Genomic DNA, 27,064 nt, shown 5'->3' on the forward strand with positions numbered 1-27,064 from the left:
TGGATAAATGTTTTCAGACATGAACGTGAGGAGTACTGGGTACTTCTTTCAGCAGCTCACGCTTCCCTGTCAGTGCAGTTTTGGCAGGACCAGACAGCGGAACCATCGGTTCCTCAGGTCTCCTATTGAAGTTGTCCTCATTAAACGGTAATGCTGTTAGAATGCCAGTGGAGGCCATCTGCAGCCTAGGCTGCGTCCTGCTAAGCCAGGCAGCTGGGTGCTTAGCACCAGGGAGCTTTGCCCGTCTCTAGCTGGCACACTAAGGACATCTTTATGCTTCAGTGCTTTAACTCACTGCGCTGCCCTCCAGGCAAAGCCCTTTGGAGCACAATATAGACTGCATGGTCGACTAATGGCTAACGACTAGACTAATAATTGCTTTTCAGTTGTTACTGCTACAACCTGTGTAATATTAAACGGAAGTGTTTTTCCTTGATAATTGGCGTAAGCATTTGCTTAGCGGTATCGCCATGTCTTATGTCCTAGATTAGTCACATTCTCTGAAAATAAGCAACTGAATTATAGTAGAACAGTGCAGAGCAGTATCAGTTGCTGAAACGACAATATGTATATTGTATGTACTGTGTATTAATATTTACAAATGCAAAGCATTGCTATGATTATACAAATGTGTCTTGTGACTGTAACTGAACACATGGTGAGCTGGTGAGATGTTACTAGGTCCTGAAAGGCGAGTTGTCTGGTTATGGTGTCCACAGCAACAGAGAGGGGAGATAAACAAAGAGGATGCTGGGAGGTGAGGCATTTCTCTCTTTGCTGTGCTGGCTCAGTATGTTTTCAGCAGCCATTGAGAAATGATGGAGAGGATGGATAAAAGGACACACCCACAGGGACTCTTGAGCAAGTTGGCCAAGAAAAAGCTGTCATGCAGTCATGCAGAAAGACACCGACCACAGAACATGGAGGTCACTCTCTCTCTCTCTCTCTCTCTCTCTCTCTCTTTCTCTGTCTGCCTGTCTCACATATTCAATCAGCATTTGACCACCCATTCTTTTACACTCAGAATACAATTACTGGGGTTAATGTGAGAGCAGAGTGAATGTGAGACGCTGGAATTCTGGCCCTCTCCCAAAATGGTGGATTTATAAAGGAATCCTTTACTACAATAATTCTTAGCAGAAAGTTCTGCAGTCTGCTAAGAATAGTACTGTAGAAATGTATTTAAAAGATTTTTGTCAGATAAAATAGGCAATTGATGGAAACTTAAAATATGTTCAAATATTGTGGATTTTAGGGCTGTTTGGTGCCTTAAAAAGCTACAAGGACATAGCAAGTTATCACTAATCAGACTACAAAGCTTACAGTTCCTGACATGTAGCATTGGTTTATAATGTGGCCTAGCATTATCCCGCTTATCCACACAAAAGAACAATACCTCCAAATTTGGCTACATTTACTCATATTTCTTTCCCGTATACAGATAAGAGATAAGCTCATAAAAATGACAGAATTCTGCACAGCCCATATGCATGCTGGGAACCATAGGTCAACATGGAAACTGCATCATGTACCTCACTGATAGAAAATATTTAGCATTTTACCAACGTGTAGCAACATTTTTCGCACCTCGTTTCACACCCCGAGTGAGTGATACATCGGAAAGCAGTAATACTGAATTTGAATGGCATATGTGAGTGTTCTCATTAATGTACCATTTCCTGACAGAACGATGATAAACCATGATGAACAGAATATGATGCTACTGATTTAAATTATGGACTTGCCATTGTTTCACATCTGGAGTAACACATGCATTATTAAGATCAAGACATATCTTACCTTCTCATTTTTAATGGTTGTTTGTTTACATATTTGTTTGGAGCGTAAACAAAACACCAGCTGACCTCAGAGTAGTCAGGGACACAACCTTCTGTCTTTTCTTCTTGGTTGTCATTCAGGTATGAATTTGACTGAAAACATCTAGAGACATTTGATCCTCACCATGAAGTGGTTGATGATTTCATGATTTCCTTTGTAACTATGGGTTCAGAATGCAAACTGAACCACTAGCGTGGAGTAGAGCTGAGGGAATTATGATGAAGAAGGAGACGGAGAGATCAGATGAGAAGGCATAATGGACTGAATGTATTTCCTGTGAATGGCCCTGGTTAAGGCCTCCATGCAGCCCTTGCATTAAGAGATTAAAGCCCTGTACATCCTACAGGGCGCCATGCAGGGGACGCGTAAAAGCCTGTTTAAAGACGGTACCTCTCGTCTCCCCCACTGCGGAGTGATGGCCGCTCCTCTGCAGTCTCCCTCAAGGACATCTCATCATCATCATCATCATCAGAATCAATCAAAGTGGCATGCGTGGAGTTTCCACTCCTGTATGCCCAGGAGCAGCGCAATTCTTTAACGCGGTTGTTGGAGTGGCTAAGGAAATTAGCGCCATTTCCCTAGGAGACCTCTGTGCCCTGCTTGGACAACCTGATGAAGATCACGACATTAGAGACATTTATCCTCCAGCAAATTCTGCTTTGTTAGTTTGGGGAACCAGTGGAAGATCCATAGATGAGCAAATGTCCTTGTGTTTAGTATCTCACTGTGGTAAACACATAAGATGAGTCTCCAGTGGTGAGGTGGGAAACTGAGGTCAAAGACTGTGGTCATTCTGACACGGTCAAATGAAGTAGGTGTCAAGAGCACTACAACTGAAAGCTTTGGAAGGGTATTTTGAGTCATTTTACATTGTACTCTTAGTTACCTTAATCCTTTAATTGCCCTTTTCTGCCTAAAAAAATGCACCCAAGCATCAAAAGCAAACATGTTGTCAGCAACTGGACACGTATTACAAACCACAGTTTATTTTTCAGAATAGAATTTGCTCAGATGTGCCCCTGAAAAAAACAGGAATTACACAGCTGTAATCCACTGCTGTGGGGGGTGGGGCGGATTTGAGAGGGAGATAAATAAATAAACAAATGGAACCGAAATAAATAAATAAATAAATGGAATGGGATTACAGAGTAGGAATTTGCGGGGCGGTTTGTAATCCAGGGCGTAATCTCCGGGAGGTTTCCAGCTCTGTGGGCCGGCGAGCGAAGCTGCATTATTAAAACGCAACTAATTGCCCGTAATCCCAGGAGGCCAGATGTCTGCGGCTCTGAGTTCTCTGAAACGGGGCGATACCGCACGGATCCACACTCGTCGTCAGGGAACCCGCGCGACAGGCCACCTTCTCAGCTGCACCTTCAACGGCAGAACGTATACCGACACGCAACAGTCTTCTGGAGCCAAGGTATCTGTAGATGATTACCGAAGTAGTCGAAAGTCTGTTCTGTTGTCCTGGAGAATCGTGCAATCACTACTGAGATTAGGGGCAACTGTTAGAATTACTCCGCTCTGTGGTTAGCTTTCCAGAAATTAACTGAGATGTACAGCAGAATAGTTTTTTTAGTGCAGAAGGTTGTTTAGTGCAGAAGGATGTTCTGGAGTGCTGGTGTACGTTTCTGTTTTTTGCTGTTCGTGGATTTGACGTACCAGGATCTGGTGAGGAATAGCTTGGATTATACAAAGAAATATGTTGGCTGATCTTGCAGTCTTTGTGTCGAAAGTAAATCTGGTATACTGCAGTGGACTGTTATGATAATATTCAGTATGGGTGTTGACAGGAGTGGGTTGCATTGGAACAAAATGGTTTAAATTGGGTGAGCACCACATGCTTCCTAATCTTGGCAATCATTCATGTCTTGACAAGAATTGCGAAACATTGAAATGCTTTTGTGTCATGACTGTCCTATTTTAAAAGCTGCTTTGCATACTTTATGTACTTATCATCGCTAAGCAATTTTACAGAGAAATGCAATATTTTTTTCACCAGTGGCCCATGCACTTTATACACAAATGTCAAATTTGTATCCAAATTACTTTTTTCACATTTACATTCAATATGCAAATATACACAAAGATAAAAGGTCACAAAACTGGCTTGTTTTTTTTGTGTGCAGAAGTAGGCTTTTGCAACAGGAGGGAATGAGGTCAGAGCTCATTGTGTCTGTGACAGAAGTGTTAAGCACTGTAACTGGAGCCGAGGGTAAATACACACACTCGGGGGGTCTTTTCTGAGTGGGATTCTGGTTGTGATAGGCCCTACTTGTAAGGACTGTAATGCTTAGAAACAAAACAACTGCTGCTGTCTTACCAACTTTGACTTCGTTTATTTTGGTTCTGACCTGGTTGAGCTCTACCACAGTATTAGACATTAAAGACTGGTGAGCCCTGTTCAAAGCCTCTGAAGAACATTAGACTTACTCAGTTTGTGGATAAAACGTAACCTTTGTTAAGCTGCCTGTAATGGACTGTTAATGGAGTGGAGGCTGCCTTTCTCTGCTTTGAGGAGAAGCTATGGAGATTTAACTGGAATGACTCTATGCAGCTATGTATGGTTGACAGAGAAAGGGCTATCCTGTTCCACAATGACATGTAACTGACAGATGTGCCTGGTGCCTGTTGGAACCCACAACAACTGACCTCGTGAAGTACAGTCTCACTACTGTGGAAAGCAAATTTGTCAGTGTAGCATGATGACAACACGTTTGAAAACACATTTGTACACATTTACTTCTGTCCCCATCTTACCTGTCCCCTCCCTGTTCCCTCTTTCTTTTTGTTGAGAGGTGTGTGCACCTCTTTCAGCTTGGCCTGTTGCCAAAAGCCCATTCCATGAATTTATAACTTACAACATTGTTTATGTCGCCCTGCAAAACCTCCATAATTGAGGACATGGTTGTTGGGTGGTTCAGAACCCTGTACGTTTATGGTATTATTTCCTGGATTATAGCCTTTCGGTGCCTCACATGATTATTTTTCACATATTAATAATTTGCTGATCTGAAAGAGCATTTGCTGGGTATTAACCCTTTCCTGTTACGGCTTTAGTGATAGGTCAGTCAGAGCCAGTCGGAGTGATTTTTCCATGGTCGAGATCAGAGGTTATTCTCGTGAGGGAAAGGGCGGGGATTAATTTATTTGATGTTTAGGTGTCGGACGCATTGATTTCTGCAAGGTCAGAGGAGTGGGAGGAGGTGGTTGTGGATGAGTTTTGGGAGGTAGGGGGGGGGTGTGATGTGCTGAGTTCACATTGCTGTGATCCCTCTGCTGTGCGGGGAGCAGCAGCTGAGCAGCTGCCAAACAGGACGCCGGACCGGATGGGGCAGGCACCGCCCGACCTTATTTTCTTGTTTCGGAAAGCTGTTTACCCACGTTCACCTTAGCGAGGGGCGACGTTTGTGTGTAAACAGGGGGTCCGACTCGCCGAGTGACCTCACTTTGCCTCCCCTGATGCAAGATGTCCCGTGCCTCGGAAATGGCCGTTCTGCATGCTTTCAGCACCATTTCCTTCCTCCTCTCCCTGTTTGTTAAGGAAAGTTCATAGAATTTGTTGTGGGTTCCTTAGTGAAAGAGGAAGAGGATTGTGTAGAGAGCTTTTGTTTTCAACCAATTCATACCCCAATTTTTTTTTCTCTCTTAACTGGTCGCATAACTTTGACATAAAATCATCTGCATAGGCAAGTGTGCGATGCCTTCCAAAACACTGTGTGCTTGTATGGGAGCAGAAAGGAGAACTTCCTGGAGATCTCACACACCAACCCCAGTCTGAGAGAGTGCCAGAACACAGGCTAATGTGTGGATTATCTGGTTTATCCCAGCTACAGCTAATCTGTAAATAGATGCGTTAATGCATTCCTGAACTGTTTACTGAGACCGCTGGTGCAGCTCCAGGGAGCAGGTCACAGGTCTGACGCTCATCCATCACACCAGCGGGTGAGATCAGAGTCTCGTTATGTCGCATTGGCCCAGCCACTGTAATAACACGCCTACCGTACGCCCCTCCCAGGGGTTCGGTCCATTTAAAACAGGTGCGTGATCAGTGCCTTAAATCGAATCACAAATGAGCCCCCACCCCGCCAAGTCTCGACGCTTCAACCCTTTGCTGTCTTCCTCCCGATTATCAGCTCCTTCTCCCCCACCCCCCCCGCACGCGTGGTGGATGGATTCTCCCGTTCGCGGTGCCGATCGCTAACCCGCCGGCCCTGCAGCTGCCGCGCGCGCCCGGCTCCCGCGCTCGCGCACGCGCGCGTTTGAGGGATCTTGACCACCGACCGCTGCGAGTCACGTGGTGCTCGCCAGACAGATGCCTGTGATGAATTGATAATGGAGAGCGGCGGCGTGGTTCGGAATGCTAAAGCCAGCGTCTGCAGCAGAGGGTGCTGGCTGTGGGGGGGGGTTGGATGGGGGGGCGCGCTGGGGAGCTGTCCTCTGCTGCCTCCCTTCCCCTCCGCCGCAGAGCGTGGAGCGCGAGACGCAGCGCGGCACGTGCAGCCCGTTTATCGCCTCCTGCTGCCGCCGGTTATTTACGATCGCTCCTCTCCCCTCTTCCCTCCGTAACCACGCTCACGCGTCCTTGCAGCACGTCCTGCGACGGGCGGGCTGATCCCCTCATTTCTGCAAGCTTGCTGTTTTCTTAGTGACAAGGTGTTTGTGTTTGTGTGTCTGTGTCTGCGTGTGTGCGTTTGCTTCTGCGGTGACGTAGGAGAACACACATGCTCCTGCTGCCATCACCTTATTCCCTTCTGCTCTCTCTTCTCTTTCATCTTCATAATCTGTCTCCTCCCCTTTCTCTCCATCTTCTCTGTGCTTGTGCTTGTAGCCTGTCTATCTATTTTCTCATTTCTTCCTTCGCTCTCCCTCTCCCTCTCTCTCTCTTTCTCTGTCTCTCTCTTGCTCTCTCTCTCCCTCTCCCTCTCTTCCTCTCCCTCTCCCTCTCTCTCTCTCTCTCTCTCGCTGGGTACGGTGGCTCCTCCCCTCTTTGCTCCAGCCACACAGCCCCTCTCCCTCAGGATCACTCTTCACTGATAAGCCCCCCCCCCCCCCCCCCCCCCCCCCCCGAAGCACATACACCCCCCCCCTCCCCTACCCTCCTCCACCAATCCACACACACACACGCGCCACCTTCCCCGTCTTTCAATGAATCGCGCATCCACTACAGTGCGTAACCGGCCGGAGCCGAATGCGGAGGAGGACGGCACGCGTTCCCTCAGTCGCGCTCGCACGCAGCCCCCCGCCGAACGCCCCCGCCGCGCGGACGCACGCGCCGCTCTCTCGCTCTCTCGCCCGCGCCCTCGCTCGGGCTCCCGGTCACAGGAGGAGGCAGGAGCACGGGGGATGAGGTGATGTTCTGGGACAGGAAGCACGGACTCATGGGCAATTCCCAGCGCCGAGCCAAAGGGAGGCACAGAGCCAAGGGGGCAACAGGTACCGATTCCTCTGTTCCACACACCCCACCTCTCCCATCCCACTGCGACCCTAGCCTGTGGGAGCAGGAGGAGAGGGAGGGAGGGAGGGAGGAAGGGGGCTGGGGCTGGGGCTGGGGGTACGCTCTGGTCCTGCTATGGTCCAGTCCATGATTTTGTAACCCCAGCTTTGCAGCAGTTGTGAGGGGTGGGGGGGTGGTGGGGGGGGGGTGGTTGATATTAGTGGAAGGATGTGCTCTACTGCACTGTACTGCACCGCATGACTGAATTGGATTACTGTTGGGTTTTTTTATTAATTACATCTGAGCAATGGCTGTTCTCTGGAGTCTAATTGCTGCTTGCCGGGGTTTCTTGTTCAGGAATGTGCTCATCATTTTCTTGCCGGTGTAGCATGGAGGGAGAAAGGAATGAGAAAGGTGCTGACAGCCCCTTATAAGCGCGTCCCACGGCTCGTCGGGAGAGATGAGGGAGCTGTTGCAGGGGACAAAGAGGGGGGGTGTCGCTGAGGAGACGTCACAGTCGCTTTCCTCGTCTGTAGCGCTGTGGAGGTTCTGGAGTGCTTCACACACACACATAGGCGCACATTCACTCACACACATTAACGCACGCACACACGCGTTCACGCACGCACACGTGCAGGCACAGACCGGGGAATGGCGGTGACCTGCTCTGTGTCTGGGTAACCGACTCTTTGGGAACGGACACGTCCGCTTGTGCAGTCCTCCCTCCCTCAGTCCCCTTCTTCTCTCCAGGTCCCAGCCCCGCTGCCATTTCGCCATTCTGAAAATGTGCAGCTCCTGGACGTGGTGGGTACGTCCCCCACTCAGACGGCCGAGAGACAAAGAGCTCTGCTTATTTCCCACTCTCTCCTGTGAGGTCCTTCATTCATATTTTCTGTGGTCGATGACGTCACTCTCACAGAGAACCAGGCTGGCGGTGAGGAGTGCGGGGATGTAAGACCGGGATGTGGTTGTCACGGCGACTAACAGGTGTTGAAGCAGGCCGAGTAAACCTTTCTGCTCAAGCTTCTATATGTTCTTTACCACGCTGGCTGACCAGATCATCCAGTAAATTAGCCACAGCAGTAGACTTGGGACACCTTCAGTCCTCTGGGAAGGCAGGGAAACTACAGGGGAATATTGCATTGACAGACAATTTTCTGCCAGTAAAAAATTGAATCTCAGAGCTGCTGAATCAGCTTTACTTTGGGGCACAGTGTTTTTGCAGTGCTGGTCCTGGGTTTTTTGGAAGTGGCAATTGCCGTTGGCATGCACTGTCTGTGAGCACACCTGTATATTTGTCTGCTTGTGTGCATACAGGGTTATACTGTGTTTGTGTGCTGCACATGTGTGTTTCCACAGTCTGATTGGGTCCGTGGAGATTTCATACTCGGAAATGGGAAGTATACAGACACATCCCTTTCCGTTTTTCTTGGAACGTCTTGCCCTCGTGTGTCTGGTACGAGACCACTTGCTTGTAGGTTCAGCCAGCTGTCACGTCTCGCGTATACAGCTGTGGTCTGTTGGAGTGAGCCGCATCTTTAGGTGCAATATGAAAAATTGATCTCTGTGTAGCTGTCGCGTGTGAAAGAATTCATTAGCAACCTGGTGTAGGGCGGTGATGTTGCTGGGGCGACAAATCAGCTGTTTTTGTTATGTTTCTGTGAAACAGCGCCATGCGTGAGGTGCTGGTTTTCCGTTGGCCCCCGAAAGCCCAGAGTTCAGTTTCACACGCCTCTGCCCTTGCGACAGGTTTGCGCAGTCGCTCGCGTCCCATTGGCTGGCTCCCCCTCACCTCCAGTGCGGCAGGAAGGGGCTCCGGAGCGGGGAAGGAAAGAGCCGCAGGGCGCTGACAATGGAGCAGGAGGAGGGGGCGCGCAGAAACGCCGGCTCCCTGCTCGTTTCCTGCCTTTCTCCCCCAACGTGGTGAAGGAAGCATGCTCTCCTGCAGTCCCCTGCTCTCTCTCTCTCTCTCCCTCTCTCTCTCTCTCCCCCTCTCCCTCCCTCTCTCTCTCCCTCCCCCTGCCTCCTGCTCGATCAGCGACACACTCGCTTGCTCTCCCAGCCCCAGTGATTCTCCGGCTCTCCCGCCTCTGGTTCTCCTCTGTGGCCGGGGCTCGGACTCTTCCAGCGCAGGGTTCCAGCGTAGAGAGCCCGGCGGGCGTTCTAGTCGGGTAGCGGTGCGGGGCGCGCAAACATGGAGAAAATCGAACTTTTCAGGAGCAGGGGAGGTAAGCGAAAAGCCTACTATCTGTATCTCCCTTCCGTACGGACCGGAGCCCGGTCCCGGTTTTCTGAGGGGTGAAGGAGATAGCACGAGCGCAGTCCCTCAGATATCGTACCGTAGACTGTTTTAAAAGAAGTGAGCGTGTACTTTCTGTTTTGCTGTGGCATAGTCCTCCCTTTTTTAAACCGTTCGGTACGCCAGGGAAGGTCACCCTCAGGTATGTGGCAAAATCGGCAGGCAAACTCTGATGATGTTGATGTTGCTGTAATGAGGGTGTAAATGTTTTGGTAGCCGGCCAATAGGCTGTCATCATGCCGTGGTCTCACTACACGAGCAACAAGTTTCTGCGGCACATTACTAATATGCTGTGCGTCCGAACGAAACATGCGTGTTCTTCACATGACTGAGGGGAGCATGCGTGTTGGGCTGTGGGCGTTGATGGGCAAGCTCTACGCGCATGAGGAACAGGCTCGTTTTTTTCCCGTGGCAGCGGTGTTCTCACCCTGGAACATGGAATCTTGTCACCCCAGTGCGAGAATAACTCACGGTCTGCTGAGGGCAAAGCCAGCACGCAGCAAGATGCGATACAGCAGCAAGTCACTTCTGTTCAAACTCTCAACGCAAACCAGCAGCGCTGAGGTCTGATTTCGCTTCCACTGGCCTGATTTTTTTACCACAGAATTCCGTGAGCGCAGCTCAACTCCACGATAATAATAACCCGCTGGAATCCTGACTTTCCCGCGCATCGCCACGGCAGCAGAATATTTCACTCTGGACTCGGAGAGAAATTTTCCGAGGCGCGCTAATTGCCGGGGAATATGAATAGGAGGGAAATTAAACCTCGCCGAAATATTATGCAAATGAGCCTCCGAACGAAGGCTGTTTCACCGTGGCCCGGCGCCCGTGTCTGGCAGTGTTAATAACGCTGATGGGAAATAGTAATGAAATGAGAGCTGTCAGTCATGCCGCGCTCGCTTCAGTGGGGGTGCTGTGTGTTGCGGTTCGTGCAAAAACGTGTGAATAAATTCATAAACGGGAGTCCTGCGCCACGCGGAGGCTTCTTGCCCGGCCCACTCATCAGCTGAGCTTTCCAGAAGGTTCTAATTTAGGCTTGCATATTAATTCATTCCCTTAAAGGGACGCATAAACACATAAACGCGCTCTCTCCCTCTCAAACGCACATATCAATCGCATATCACGTGCTGTACTAATTTTGACAGTTTTGGGCGCTGTGTTGGCACAGCGCTGGGGAAAAGTGTGTATCGAGAAGATGGATTTGACCTTTCGGTGGCATGGTTTGGAATATGTATGCTTCTGGCTGAGCGTGTCGCGGAGTGTGCGAGCGAACACGCTGGGCTGTAATTGGAGCGGAAAGAAGTGGTCTCTCACTCGCGGCTCTTCAAGGCTGTCTGTGACTGGTAGACTGTACACTGTCACTCTTTCCATGCCCTCTCCTCTTCTTCTTCTTCTTCTTCTTGTATTCTGAGGCCTTCTTTTTTGGGTTTGCAGCGAGTTGTTTTATTTGCCTTTGTGACTCACCCTGGATTACTTTCAATAAATATTTCTCCTGAAGTTATGCAGCTGGGGTTTTTAAAGCTGCTTTGGTCAAGGAAAAGGTCAAGACAATTTAGCGATACCCGTCCCCATATCCCCCCTTCCCCTGTCCTCCACCCCGCTGCCCTTAGCTTCTACTCCTCTACTTATGCCAGAGGTGTGGAGCCATGCACCATCGGACAGGGGCGGCCGCACAAAGGCCTCAGATTTATTAAAGCTCTCTGCACTGTGGCAGGAAAGAGATGAAGTGCCGTTTCCCCTCAATTTCTGCCAGAGACAATGGGCCCTGGAAGTAATCAGGAGGGCTGCTCCCTCTGCCACATCCAATCTCACTGAGAGAGCCTGGAAGGTGCAGCAGGGTGGCCTGTGTGTGTGTGTGTGTGTGTGTATGCGTTGTACAATCGCTAATATTGCCTGAACATTTCCTTATATTGCCTGAACGCCAGCACCGGAACATTTAAGCTCCCCATTAGGAGTTTTCATTGTATTCTTTGTTTTGTGTTAGCTCACGGTGGTTTACATTTCATAGTTCTCCCTCATGGCAGGTTGTGTGTTTCATTGTTGCTTTAGCACCCGTGTTTGAGCAAATCAGGTTCTTTGAAAACTTCTTTTGACAGAGTCTATTGCTTACTTTGCTCGGTTCGCTTGGTATTGTTTGGATATTGCTTCCTTTTTGAGGGCTCCTCTGGGCGCTTTCTCTCAGACCTGGCCTGTTTTCTGTGGGTTTTTTTAATGTTCTTTCACCACAGCGTGTGATGTAGAAGGCGAGGGACTCTTTTCCCACGGGCTAATTAACTGCTCTGTGGCCAGCTGACTGGAAAACAGAGAGGGCGCGAGTATCAGGTTGCAGAAACCAGGGCCGATCGTCGACGGCGAGGGCTGTGGAAGCGTGGAGCGGCCCGGTGCCGCGGCCCGTGCGGTCAGCGCCGCGCTACAGGAAACAGCCAGGGATGACATCATTACAATGCTTTTCCTGGGGAATTGTTCTGGAAGCTTTGTGTAAACACATCCCGGGCGGGAAAGCTACCGACTCCGCCAGTCAGTCACCGTGGACTTTCACCCCAGTTTTGGCTTTTAAAAAAAAGATTCCGCCTGGGTTTTCTCATCTCCTGTAATGATTCTTCTAATCCACCGTGAACAATCCAAACTATGTTCTCAGTGTATTTTGCAGCTGTTTTTGGTCATGGGAGCATGATTTAACTGTGTACAATATTCACACGTGCAAAAAAAAAGGGATTGTGTTTGAAGTAGGCGGTAAATGACATTATCTTTGAAATCTTCCAGACAGCTTGCAGGAGCCCTTAAAATTATCTTCAGACAATAAAATTTTCTCACGTGACCGATGATGTCAAGGCCTTTACCAGCAGGAACTTGATACATAGCACTGTCAATCTCATTATTGCAGATGCTAATGGTGTTTACCACAGGAAAGTACAGCCTGTGTGTTTGGAACAGAATATCTTCAGTGTTTTGAATCTCTGTCTAATGCTGGAGTAATTTGGTCTTGTATAGTTGTGCTGCTATTTTTGCGTTGTTTACTACATCTCTCTTCTGACAGCAAGCAGGAACATGCACAGAAGGTAATGGTAATATTATTTCCCAGCCAGGTGAAGTTGTATTTCCTCACAAAGATGCTTTCTGCCAGGAAAAAAACACTAATCCCCAAATAAACAAACCAATATTAGCTTGGTACTTTGTATAAAAGTCTTACATAATGTATTTTTTAAAATCCACAACCAGGTCACTGAACATTTTGAATTTATTTGACCTGACATGATGTCCGTGTGTTCACAGGCATGTGGTTTCAGCTAGTTAATTTCTGTGGGATAAATGGTAATAATTTTTTTATTTAAAATGCCAAGCTATTAAATCTTGAACTATCTCCAATTTAACATGACCACATTGCTTGCAGGTGAAATGACATCAATATTTCATAGGTGATTAAAGCAGTCATTAGCTAGTATGCTTGCTTTAGCTTAAAATAACCTTAAAACACCCCTGAAGATGTCCCGAGGACACTTGTGGAAAGCTTAAATCACCATGGCAAGAAGCTGATCTTGGCAACGGCGTAGTCTATTTCTACAGCATAAATGCTTCCATTTGCAGTAGTGTGCGCATTTCAGTGTGGAAGCCACGTGACTCTGTAGGAAGAGCTGTAAGAACTGTAAGAAGATACAAAATGCAATTACAGTTCAAAATAACATTTCAAGACATCCTTGCCAGCACTTTCTCTACAGCAGCAGCAGGTGATGTCACCATGTAGAGGAACACTACACAAGAAAGGGGAGCTACATTAATTTGCAGATGTAGGGATGAGTTTCGAGCATTTATATAAGAGCGCTTGATATAGTATTTAACAAAAGGCTGACACCCTAATCAGGGCACTTGTGTGACTAAGCTAATGATAACCTTACATAGAGTCAGTTTTAATACCATTCAGCTACTCTTCACATACCAGAAGGAAGGCGTAGAGTCCTGTATTTGGAACATGCGGTCAATTTGTTTTTCTTGGAAGGACCTCCTTTCCTGTCTGATAAAGCCTAGCTGCCCGCCAGTCCAGGAACTGCCCAACACAGCCGGCAATGCATGCTGTTACCAATTGATTAAGCAGGCGTGCATCAGCTTTTAAGCACCATGAAACAGTATGATTGAACAGGCCGTCATACCAGAAACAGCTGTAAAGCTATCTAATTACTTTTCTTTCAGCAGAGACCACAGTTGTTTTATAGTGGTGTTGAAAGCCACATTTGTCTCCACAGAAGTCCCCCTTTTGATGCTGTGGGTAAAACTGCATCCCTGTGTTTTTCTGGGTTTTATTCTGAGGCTGAACTCTCATCGGTTTGCAAAGTTGTGTCAGAATTAGATTATTGAAGCTGAGACGGTGTTAAAGATGGAGGTGTGCTTTCGGATGAGTCATAATAGACTGTCTGGAGAAGATCGCGGATAAAAACGTGACTTCTTGTCCTCGGTGACTGCGGGTGACTCAATGTGCGATTCTTTCAGGTGGGTGCGAAAGCACGAGTGCATAACATTCCTCCACAAAGGCCAATGTGTTTTTTCACCTCACTGTGCTCAATGGCTGCTTGCAACTGGGACTGTGTATAAAAACACAGGTGTATAAAAACATGCTAAATTTAGTCACAATAATGGAGTGACTTGTGCACACAGCTTAACACAAAATGGAATCGTGTCCTAAAAAAATAAAGGTTGGTTGTTGAAACATACTTCTCCTTTTTTTATTGTACGGGCACTGTGTTGAAATGCACCAGCGCAAAGTATTGAAAAAATAAAACTGCGGGCTGTTTTGGAGCTTACGGTCACCTGGTTGGGCGATCCTGGCGGAGGTTAAACAGGTGAAGTCCAGTGCCATCTGTCCATGCCTGTGTGCAGCTGCCATCTGTGCAGCAGGCCATGCTGGCGGGGTCTCCCCTGTGAAGCCGGGTCAGGGAAAAGGTGCTTCCCCGAGGGCTTACTGCAAGCGCGTATCCTTACCCAAGGAGACCCTGCCCGGGTTCCTCAGGCTGTGCCGGGACGTATTCTCCTCCGGGCAGGCAGGGTTTTAGGTGTCACTGAGTGCGGTGGCAGGGACAGCCTTCTCTGTGGGCCTACAGGAAGTGTGTACGCCCTGCACTTCCTTTAGCACGGAAAAGACAGGGACGGGCGCCTGAGCGACCTGCAAGCTTGCACTACGCTAACGGGCATCTGCTCCACACGCGCATCACTTCCCCTTCTGTTCCAGCGCTGGCGAAAGTGTCAGCTGCTCGTTTTCGATTTTCAGAATTCGGGCGTTACTGAATGGAGGCGGTAGGAAGGCTGGTCCGTATACGGCAGTCTGCGTTTTAACCGCGGCGCTGTTTCTGCGTTGCCAGCTGAAACGTTTTGTCCCCATTGTCATTTCTTTTAAATGGAAATAATAATCCTTTTGTCGTGAGAAATTGGATTCACTTCATGCCCTCATTCAAATTAAAGAGGTGCTTTCTTCTATTAATGTGGATTATGAGAGACTTCAGCCACAAAGGGACATGTGTGCAAGTGGGTAGAGTCAGCATTGTGGTGTGGGTTTAGAACTGTATGGATATACAGAATGATCTATTTACATAACATGTTTGACGGCCACATATTATTAGTTTTGTGAATCTCCAACAGTGACTAACCAGACTAACAACTGATTTACACCATCATCATGCCCCAAATAAGAATGACCACATTCCTCCACTTCTGCATGTATTTTTTTTTTTTTTTTTACTTTTACAGCTGAAAAAGCCAAACAGAAACAATTCACAGAGTGAAGGGATGGAGCAGCTGTGTTGAAAAAAAATACATGGTATTGTTGTTATGTTCACTGGAGAAAAACATGAGCTTGTATTGTGACTTTATGATAAATTGAGTGCACAATATATTTGTTCCTACAATCTCCATTTAAAGCAAAACAAAAAGAAGAAAAGAAAAACTTCTGGCCAGTCCATTGCTTCAGATAGGCATTTTAATCAGTTGAATTCACAGTCTCTTGACCCACACAGTCTCTTGTTCACAGTGGAAAAATAAGTATGCACACTTTCTTTGTTGATAAAGTTGGAGTTTGAGAAAACAATAAGGTAAGAAATGCTTGTAAAAAAAGACTTCATGACAGGGCTCAATGCTAGCATTTTTTCCAAGGAGCACATATGCTCCTAAGTTGAAAATTTTAGGAGCACACTAATGCATTCCAGTTACTGTAGTAGATGTGCTTCAAAATAATTTTTCCAGTTAGCATACATAAATTTTCTGGAGCAAATGCTCCTAAATTGGGAGCACTGTAGATCCCTGCATGAAAGGGTAAACATGCCTTTCGTTAGTGCCGTCCATTTGACTGGATCATATGTGTACATCCTATTTTCCAGCCGTCCTCTGTTGCTCACTGAGTTTGACACATTAGCCCATGCCATCATCAAAACCCTGAAATCCGTCACACCGCCTAAGTATGTGCTGTCTAGTTGCTCCTTCTGCAGCTACAGTGAGCATTCACAAGATGAATGTGGCGCATAATATTGGCTAGTTCCGATTGCTTCACAAGCTGGCAGAGATACGGTTTTTTAAATGCTGTTGCCTTGACGATACTCCTATTTTTAACCGTGGTGACAGTTGAGTTGTTGTATTTACGTGCGTGTGATGTGATGAGTGTGACGTGATGACCAGCACTCCTCTCTCCATATAGCACAGCTCCTAGTCCAGGCCCCGGTGCTCTCCCGCCTTGACTATTACAGTTTCCTTCTCGCTGGTCTCTCTGCTTGCACCAGTAAACACCCTCAGCTGATACAGAATTCAGCCGCCCAACTAGCTTACAGCCTTCCCAAGTGCGCTCCTGTCACACCTCTCCTCATCTCACTCCAGTGGCTACCTGTTACAGCTCACATCAGGTTTAAAACTTTGGTACTAGCCTACAGGGCAGCGAATGGAACAGCTCCACCGTACTTCCAATCAGTCTTCATGTCTGACACCCTGACCATATCTCTCCCTGACGTCTCTCCATCACGATGCCTGTCTGTACTGGCCCCACAGCGGTTGAACGATATTCCCAAAGTGGTCAGTACAGCAGTACTATCTTCTATCTTCTGATGGAGACTGAAGACCCAATTCTGGAGTGGTTTCCCTCCCATCCACGCCCCATAACACCGCAAACTGTTTTCTGATTCAGGTTATGGTGCTTTTATGGTTTTTAGTTGTATTTTTTTGGTTTTGTGTTTCTCTTCTAAGGCCTTGTTATGGCTGCAGTCTGTTTGTATTTGGAAATATGTACTTTTGTTCATAGTTAGCATAGTAAACTTGCATTGGTGATTTAGTGATGTTGCATCTTTATATGCGCTGATCTGGGAATGTTGTTTGTCAGACCTGGCTCTATTGTTCATATTAATCAGGTGAGATGACTTATGTTTCTCCTATATTGTAAATCGTTCTGGATAAGAGAATCTCCTAAATGAATATAATGAATTGGAGAAAGAATAACTGCAGGACGGTCCATTGCTTTGGATAGGGAATTCACAGTCTATTGACCCACAGGAACAAAGAGCATGCAAGCTTATTTCGTTGTGATAAAGTTGGACTTGGAGCAAACAACGAGATAAATGCTCGTAGTGGGCCAGTTCTGGAAAAAAAAAACTTCATAAAATTTCATAGAAGGACATTGAGGGAAAGTCAGACTGAATTGTAGCATTTGGTAAAAAAATAAATAAATGTGATGTAATGAACTGGAGAAAGGTCAGTTTTTGATTCCACATGTGAAAGAGAATCATCAGATATTCCTACCTGTGCTGGCATTTCAGAAACTGGGTGGGTCTGTGTTTTCAAAAAGTTTCCAACTTCTGATGTCATGCTCTGGCACGGAGTTCTTCAAAATCATCTTTCACCTTTTTGTTTCATTTTAGCAGGCATGGCTGACCGTCTGTTCCCCACTCCTCCCAAACAGCTCATTTGAATACAGCATGACAGACAAGTGCATGTAAATTTTTTATTTTTATACATTCACAGTTGTATATAATTGCTTGTTGTAAAATTTTCTGTTAGATAAATTTGCATACATTACGTGATTAGAATTCAAGCTTTGCTCAATAATAATTTGTTTCAAATAGATATGTGTGCTTGCTTGAAGAAAATGACTGAATACAGCTGTTAAAGAACACTTTACACGCAGTCAGCAAAACATTCTTAATTGCAGCAGTGCTCACAAAAAACAGCTGTTTTATCCAATAACTTAATACCTTTCATTACATAATTCCGCAAAAATTCCTCAATGACATTCAACTGGAAAGAATATTAATTTTCAATTTGTCAACATGTGGAAAGTAAAACGTCCATATTTTACAAAGAGAGAACGAAACCACTTTGGTTCAGCTTGGTTTGGTCACATTTGAGCTCAAGGTCAGAAGGTTCACTACAGTGGCTTTTCTTGGCCCAGGCTGACCTGTATTTCAAGTGGTAGGAAAACCACTGCATGTGGAGTGGCTTTAGTTTGGCTGCTGTAAACACTGCATATTCTATTGTGGCTAAATGTTTTCAGAGATGCGGTCAAGGACAAATTTCCCTTTCATATGTAAGCAAACAAAAGAACCCCTTGCCTCACCACTTTTGTTTTCAGTGTTCCTGTCGGCATTGTTGAGATTAGGAATTACTGAAAGGCTGCAGGATGGAATTTCTAGTGTGACAGTGCTGTTATACCCATTGCATTGGCCTCAGTCTTGAGTGTCTTTAAGTAAATATCCCATTTTTGCATGTATAACATGTAATGTAAGTTGCTTTGTCCTCGGATATGTAATGCTGTGTAGGCCAGTCAAGTGGAATGATGTATGCCAGTTGAGTTGAATGGTCAGCTTTTAGCTGATCCACTAGGTGAACACTGGCGTAATTTGACTTGTAAAGTTTCTCACAGTCAATTGTAGTGCTGTTCACCAGATTTAACCAGCCCAGGGGATGAAATATCAAGATTAAGAAAAATCCCTGTTTCGTTTCACCACGCCTGTTGCTGAATTTCAGCTTCAAGTCCCATAAATGTCTTTATGTTGGTGGTAATTATGGGGTGGAGTGGTATAGTGGCTGGATTTGCAATCAGCACATTGGAAGTTTCTCTCTCAAATATGAGGCACTGCTCTTCTTCACGTGACCAAGACCCTTAACCTCTGTTGCTTAAAAAAAATTTGCAAATATGTGTCAGTGTCATCTACAGTATGTACATAGCCCTGGCTACATCTGGTCAGCCATACATGATGTAATGTCATCTCCCGTATTGTCTGAAATTGACCAGCAATGTTCCATTGTGGACCACACACCTGGAATGACTACCATTGCTGTCATATAGTCACTCCCCAATAGGGCCATTTTGGCTTACTCTGGAATGCCTGCTGTACTGCGTGTTCTATGGGATTTGGTTTTGAAGAGCACTTTGGAGTGGGGCTTAATTAAGTATCAGAGCTGACACAAATCATTTTGGGTTACTTAATCATACTGCTAATAGGCTGTAATACATTTGGTTAATTAGGTGTCACGTCTACTGTTAGGCACATGCATGGACACATCTCCAGTGTTGGGTGAGATGGAGAATAGAGGTAGGGCTATGGTATTGAAGAGGGTAGCCTATGTGAAGCCTAGTAATGTGGCATGATTTAGTGAAGCGTTCCCCTTAAACTCTCAGGTAGCTCATGCTTTTTTGTTTTTCTCTGTTAAAAAAAAACTAATTTGATCAAATTTCATGCTTTTACGCACATTTGCGCCTGAAAAATCTGTATGGTCAACACTATGGAAATTGTCATTGACCTATGCTTAGAGTATGAGTTTATACAGTATGTCTTCTCAGTACTCCAAACTCCAAATGTCCCTCTTGCTGTCCTCTGACCCATCTTAGGAACAATGAGGCCAATGGGAAAACAAAGTGAGTCGCATCAGAGCCGATCTGACCAAGAGTTGCCTTTAAAGGGATCGTCCAAGCTTTTTGGCAATCTTACCCATAGTGGGATGATAAGATCATAACCAATTTCATCCCTGTGCATACGGTACAAAAATATTAGGTGATATTTACACACTGCATGCTAACTGTGCTACTTCTATGAATGCTTGTGGATGGAAGCAACACTAGCTTTGCCATTAGTGATGGAAATACACATTCCAGCATCTCCAAAAGCTGAGTTATTTACACTTGCATCTTCTGTGATCATAACAAGTAAAAATAAAAACAGAAAAGCAAGACCTTGTTGGTTTAGAGGCAACTAAATTCAAAATTATCATTGACAAATAACCATGTATCCATCCACTAGGCACAGTAATTAGCTGTGCAGTGCCGCTTGAAGTGTGAGTTTGGGGTTGCCAGGTATGCAGCTCCATAGGCTGCAGTTGGAGTGGCAGCGAGAACGCAAGTTTACAATCAGTGACACACACCTGGCAACCCCCAACTAAGGCAGGTATTTCCGTCACTTAACTTTGCAAAGCTAACGTTGCTTCCATCTGCAGCCATTCATAGAGGTATTAGCACAGTTAGCATGCAGCTTGTAGATATACAGTAGCTCATTGTATACTATTTTTGTACTGAACGCACAGGGATAAAATTGTTATCGATCTTATTGTCCAACTATAAGTAAGATAGCCAGAGAGTGAATTTACCAAAATGTTGGACTATCCCTTTAACATGGCTTAATAACTTAATAACATCCCTATAACAGGCTTTTAGATGGCTTGCAATATATACCTGTCTTCTGCTTATCCATTCCTTACTCTGTGTTATGGGGCACAGTAAACACAAGTTTAATAGCTAATATTTATTTTGATCTGTGTCACCCTGACTACCTCACTGTCTCTGAAGTCTTTTTAAACTTTTGAGTTGCACAAAGGCACTTTCAAGCTGTTGAGAACTTTTCAGCTTCAAGTCCATTATTGAATTTTTATGCTCTGCATCATGTGTGCTGTGAAAAAGCACAAGGTGGAGTTACATTACAGGTCCTCACAGGCACCATAAAGCTTACTTAATGGTTTAATTCATTACTCATATAAAACAATGCTACGAAATGTGATAGGCTTGTGTGTGCTAACAGATCCCTTACTAAAATCAGGAGGCCACAATGCAGACTGTGTTGAATTTCACTTGCACTGTTTTGACCCTCTTTTAGTATGAGAAATGCAAATCCATTCAAAAAAAAAGGCTGTGGTGCATCACCTTGTGAAAACCTCAATTGAGCGATTAGTTGGTTAGTTATTTTTATTTGCCGGGCCCTGTTGACAGGCTCCTTCCCCATTTGCTTTGAATAATGAAAACAAGTAAGGTGTCCTACAAACATACGTACAATATGTAAGACCCATCCTTTTTTCCAGTTTATAAATGAAGTGGTAGCCTTACACGGGCCTGGCCTTAGAAAATTGGGGTGTGGTCTCAGAAGGAGAAGGTGAGGCAGGCACGTTTGGTCGCCCCTCAGATGTCTCTTTTCTTCAGAGGCGTGGGAGCTCTGGGGACGGACACCGCGCGGTGCAGTACCTGAGCCTCCATCCAGCGCCCGTCAGCGTGCTCCACACAGCCGCAGACAGGCTTGTTTTTCTTCCTCAATCAGAGGAAGGAAGTCAGTGAGAGGAAGGAAAAGCGCAATAATTCCTCTCTGGAGAGATGGTGCTGAAGCTGTGGTTACGTTCACACGGGGACTCACTTCCACGGGTTCTCATTTTTTAGAATTCGTTTCTGTCACTCTGACGGTTGCCCCCTGTACAAAGACTTTTGTGAAAGCCCAAATCGCTACGGAATGACATGGATTCTGCGCTGCTTTGCTTTGAGGCTGTGTCTGTGACTGGAAGAAACAGCTGCAGAAGTACTGATGTGTCTCACCTCACTCACTGACTGACCTACTGACTGACTGACTGACTGACTAATGTGCATTGATGGAGACTCTCCACCAGAGGCAGTAGAGGGAGAAAAGCGCGGCAGCGGTGGTGCTGTCAGAACGAAGAGTTCCGATTCTTTTTTTTTTTTTTTTCCTTTGGAGCCGTGATTAAGTCTAATACAAATCACAATTCCTGACAGCTGCAAGCTAGTGTGCTGCAGTGTGCGGGAACTTGGGCCACTGCGGAGTCAGAGATGTCAGGGTAGATGCGCCGCACGTTTTAAACCAGGGGAATGGCATTGAGTGCCGCCGTTGCAGGGCTTGCTGGTGATCTTGGAGTTGGTCAGTGATGTTGTCCTATAAGCAGGCTTGCAGAAATGTTTTTATTTTTTTAATTTTTTTTTTACTGGAACCACTTGCCTTCTGGGTGCACTTTCTTTCCGATCAGGATAATTGTGTTCAATACTCCACTAAATTCAGATACACCAAATTCGCACCTGTCAATCAGCTGATCATTTCAAAAGTATTCTGCATTGATGGACTCATTGTGTAATCGTTTCAGATGGAATGTTTCCTGCAGTGCATAGCTGCAGTTATGACTTCTACAGATTACTTACAACAGAGGTCATAATTTGTGTTTCAAGCTGTCAGTGAGAATATTTTACATATCTCATATAGCATCATCCTGCAAAACAGCATATTTCAGCTCTTACCATTGCAGGTAATGAAAGATGATGAAAGTTTGTCCTAGTACATGATGTGAATGTGGTTTGGGTTAGTGTTGTGAAATAGTGGTAGAGATTCGAACAGAATGTAACCGTGGCTGTTATCAATGCTGCTTTGAGCCATGCATTTCTCTGTAGTTACAGGAATTTTCCTCTCTACAATCTGATTGGCTGACATTTTCCCACCACATGCAGTTACCACACCTGCAGCTGCGTGTGTTACTCAGTGCCTGAAAAACATACCACACCTCTATTTATTAAACTGTTACTGTAGTTGTGATTATCTGTATTATTTTTTTCTGTCATTCGCAAACTAGTTAGAAATTTATTTAGAAGGTAAATACGTCCTACCATTTCTATGGTACCTCCCCTACAATTCTGCATTATCTAACAGCTGTCCCCTGGTATTAGTTATGCAAATTCCACGTATTTATATTTATGTCTGTCTCTCTCTCTCTCTCTCTCTCTCTCTCTCTCCCCCTCTCTCTCCCTCCCTCTCTCTCTCTCTCTCCCTCTCTCTCTTCCTCTCTCTCTCTCTCTCTCTTCCTCTCTCTCTCTCTCTCTCTCTCTCTCTCTCCCCCCCTCCTTTCCCAGCCACCACCAACTTGGACTCGGAGAACAAGCGAACGGCCCACTTCCGATCGTCATGGCAACAGCATGTGAATGTGTTCGGCTCGTGGAGTAGGCCGGAGTGCGTGCAGGAGCTGCATCAGGAGGCGCAGCTCAATCTCCAGAGCCTGCTGCAAGGTAGGGGCGGACACAGGGGGCCGGCTTGCTTTTCACCGGCGAGCTCCGCGGTTCGGGGGGCTCCGCGCTCCCTTTCCCCTTCATCCATTTTATTTTTTTTCCCTCCGACCAGCGATGTATACGCGGGCGTGTTCGCGCGAGCGTGTGTATTAGTCTTGCATGTACTGTGTGTGTTTACGTGAGTGTGTGTTTGTGTATGCGCGTGCGTGCGCACGTATGTGTGTGCATTTATATGCATATGTACATACACTGTTAATGAATGTTCCCTGTCTTCGTTCCTCTCTCATCCGTTTCTCCAGTCGTTCGGGAGACATGCGGGGACTGCCTCTTTTACCTTCAGATTTTTATCTCTCTTCCCTCCTCCCTCTTTCTCTGACTCAGTTTACCCTGTGCCTGCCCTTCCCTCTCATCAGTTTGATGTATTTTGATTGGCATGTCAAATCGTTTTTGAAGGACCTATGCGTTTATTCATTCACCCATCCGTTCCCTGTACATGTATCTATTCTCTCGTGCACGTGAGTGAATGAATGAATAAATCACTGACTGAATGAATGAATGCAGATGCTCCATAGAGCACCTCTACTTGTGCGTTCGGGCTGAATTTCCCTCTGCTCTCTCTCTCCCTTTACTGTGCTCGTCGGCGATAGCACGGAAAATTTCGAACGCTCGGTCCGTCCGTGCATGTGAGCTGTGTCGTGGGCTTCGCTTTGTAAATTTTACTGCCCTCTGTCTCGATGAGACTTGCCGTGCTTCCATCGGCAGAGCCGATCGTTTCTCACCCCGTTTTTGTGTATGTGTGCGTGAGGGTGTATGTGCATAGTAAGTACAGTACTGCTCCTGTGCCTAACAGGAATGTGGAACTGACTGCTTGATTACCTGCTTCATTCAGCGCCTTCTACATTACATGCTGCCTACTTCAGACCACCGCCGCTGCAAAACCTTTTTTTGTGTTTTCAGTGTTTCACTTTGTCCGGATTCAGATTTTGGAGACGAGCGGTGAAATGGCACTGAATTTACTGTTGAATTTACTGCTTGTTCACTCGTGTTCCTCCTTCTCGTTGGCTCGGATTGCTCTGTTTACAGATTAGTGTTGAAACAAAGTGTTCTGAATGCGGGGAAAGAGAGGTTGTGGGAACGCAGTGCGTGGGCTGTGGGCTCCGCACGCAGTTGTAACGTTGTCTGACCCCTGCCCAGTCGTTGGCAGAGTCGCGTGTCGGTCTGTAGCACCTGCTGTGCGTTCGTGTGTACGCGACGTTGCGGTGGTCATAACCTGCTATAAGCGCATGTGGAGCCAATGTGTGACAGATGAAAGTGGGAGGGGACAGGAAATACTTTAAACAAAGAGGGGGAGATGACATCAAATGAGACGAAACAAAAAACGCGATCGCTTTCGATTTTCACGCTTGTCGCTGATCCCTCGGTGTCCTGTCAGATTTCGATGGCAAAGTCTTTCATCTCGCCGTACTAGAATGGCCGTCCATCACAAGGGTAGTCGGGTAAAGTGTGAAAAACATCTGCCCGTTAATCCTCTGAAGTTGCTTTCAGGGGGTTTCTTCTACCAGGTACACGCGCCCTAGCACGGCTCCTCTTATCTACCCGGATTGGAAATGGCCAGAGGGCCAGTGTCCACTGAGGCCAGCGTGTTTTGTGAAGAAGGTGCCCCGGGGTCCACTGTGAAGCACAAACAGCGCCTTGCGAAGCATTGCGTGGACGGGGTGGGGGGCGGAGCCATTGTGGGCAGCTCTGTGGAGCGCCGCCTTGGTGAAGTGAGTTCCCAGTGGCCTTCTCTGGATTTTAAATGACACGCCTGCAATCTGTAGACGGCTCTGCGAAAGGAGCTGGCTGGTTGAAAAGGTCAAGTATCTAAGTTATGCAGAGGAATAAAGCGGCGCGAATGTTCTCCCCCTTTTGGCACGGGGACGCGAGCCTTCGGAGGGACCCGGACGCTCGGAGAATGAGCCCGCTTGTCCGGCTGGGCAGGTGGGCAGCACCGGCCACGAAAAACGTGAGACTTATTTGTCAAGCGTTTATAAATAGCCCCGTTCACGTCTCGGATATTGCAGAGGGAGCAAAATCCAAACAACCCCAACCAGCAAAAAAAAAAAAAAAGAAAAAAAAAAAGGGGGCTATTGTTTTCCCCCTCATTCCTTCTCTGGAGGACAAGAAAAGATGACCCATTTTAGAAGGGAGGGGGTGCATCTTGTTAGGCGCTTTAGTGCTTATTAATGAAAGGGCAGTGCTGGCGGGGTGTTATTAACGCATGAGCGCAGCCGCGTCGGCTAGCAGCTTGTTGGGACGCGAGGGCTGATTGGAGCAGAGTTGTTTGTGTGTCATTAGCGCTGCTCTGACAGGGCTCATGTTTTGTCTTGCTGGGTCAGGAGAGTGGCAGTCAGTGAAGGTTTGGTGGAATACCTTAACACAGCGCCGCTCACCTCCACTGGACCCTCTCTCTCTCCTTCTGTCTTTCAAAATCCTGCTCCACCGTCTCTCAGAGGAACTGCTTTACTTGCATTTGTGCGCCTCTTGTGAGTTTTCCTTTTCTTTTCTACATATGTGTACAGATTGCTTGTCTTTTACTGCGAACTGCAGAAGTTCACGGAAGTGTGCGTGACTAATCCAACTGTACCATTGCACTTAAGGTCTGCATTTTAGATTCTGGTTCAGTGAATTACTCAAGTGTGCTCCCATTAAGTGGACAATGTTAATTAAAATTTGATTAAATGAGTTTCCACAGGAATTCTAGCCTGAAGGTGAGCAGGGATAGCCCTTTGGCTGAACATATCTGTAATACAAAAAAATGTATGTTATATGGGAAAACTGTGTGCTAGTACCTGCTAACACTCAGACATGTTATGCATTCGGTCAAGATTTCATTCTTTCTCTATATAAGCATGCACATCGACATGCATTTTTATTGACATCAACATAGTGAAGCTGGTGAAAGACATTTGGAAAGAAGCAGATACATGCATGAAACATATTCTCTTCTTATAAGGAAAGAAGAAGGTACTGCTACTATGTAATGATTTACAAGCTTTCCAAAGATATGGCATCAGAATGGTGCCAAAGGGCTTTACTGGTGTCAAAATATTTCACACACTTTGCCAAACTAAAACAGCCTGCACGCTGTGTAGCTCCTCCCCATATTCCAAAGACAAACAAATGCAACCCTGTCAAAAGACATAGTATTTTGTCCCAGCCCAGTACAAGAGACAGGTCCTCTCAAAGTAACCTGGGGCTTTGCTAGAGGCTTTTGTTGACTCAAGTGGTTTGCCATTGTCTCCGAGCGCCCAACATTGCTAGGCAACCTGGCACTAGGAGCCAGGCATCCATATTTTTCCAGAGAGCAAGTTCATTTCTCCGTGAACTGTCTGAGGGAGTGGGAGGCATGTGAGGGCACTCGGTGGGGGTGTAAGTTGGGGGCTGTGGGGTAAGTGTGGGGGTAGAATGGCGAGTGGGGGTGGGGGAGTTTCTCTGGGGGTGTGGGGAGTGAAATGTGAATCAGATTGTTTACAGGGCCCTGAGGGCAGCCCTGTAAGTTTCCATACTGAAATGGAGGGAGAGCGGACAGACTAGACTCTAGACACTAAAGAGAGGCAGATGCAGAGGAAGTCAGTATGGAGGTGGATGCCATTTTCTCTCATTGATGTGTGTTTTTGTGTCCTCTATGTGCTGGGAAGACTTTGAGGAGCAGCTCTATGACCCCAAAGTTACGGGACAGACTTTTCGACAGCCCTCTTCGCCGGGTTCAGAGGACACTTCGCAGAGCAGATCTCCCATTGCAGCCAACAGCAAGAGACCGGAGTTTGTCTTCCTGGTGAATGTTAACTTCATTCTTGTGCTTTTTGATTTGTACAAACCTTTTTCTTGATCTGCTCACTAAACTACTAAGTTGGTGAATTTTTTTTGCTATTGTTTATAACTTTGTGTTTTGCAGGCTGTCCCATTGTAATCAGTGGGTCCGAAACTCTTTTCACGCCACAATCATTTGACAACCATGAATAATTAACAGCAGCTGAATGCTAGAAATGCTAATGAAGGCCCCTTGCTCAGTTATATTTGTCTTTGGTCTGTCTGTAGTGGTGTTTACATGCATTCTGGGTAGTCAAAAACTGTAGGGTGAACGATAATTAAAATGCAGCTTATAATTGTTTTGCACTTTGTATGAGTCTTGTATTGGTCTCAAATGGTGTCCTGTTGGAGCCTACTTGTT

General features: G+C 46.4%; 1 protein-coding gene across 2 annotated transcripts in view; it reads left to right on the forward strand.

Moving 5' to 3' along the window:
- Positions 1-27,064, forward strand: part of nhsl2 (NHS-like 2) — a 58,943-nt gene that overhangs the window by 21,905 nt on the left and 9,974 nt on the right. For both annotated transcript variants that reach the window (XM_035409670.1, XM_035409671.1), the window contains exons 2-3: positions 22,699-22,851; positions 26,532-26,668. In XM_035409670.1, coding sequence (XP_035265561.1) covers positions 22,699-22,851; positions 26,532-26,668 — 290 coding nt within the window. The remainder of the gene's footprint in view (positions 1-22,698; positions 22,852-26,531; positions 26,669-27,064) is intronic.

The sequence above is a fragment of the Anguilla anguilla genome, chromosome 3 (assembly GCF_013347855.1).
Source record: "Anguilla anguilla isolate fAngAng1 chromosome 3, fAngAng1.pri, whole genome shotgun sequence".
NCBI classification, from domain to species: domain Eukaryota; kingdom Metazoa; phylum Chordata; class Actinopteri; order Anguilliformes; family Anguillidae; genus Anguilla; species Anguilla anguilla.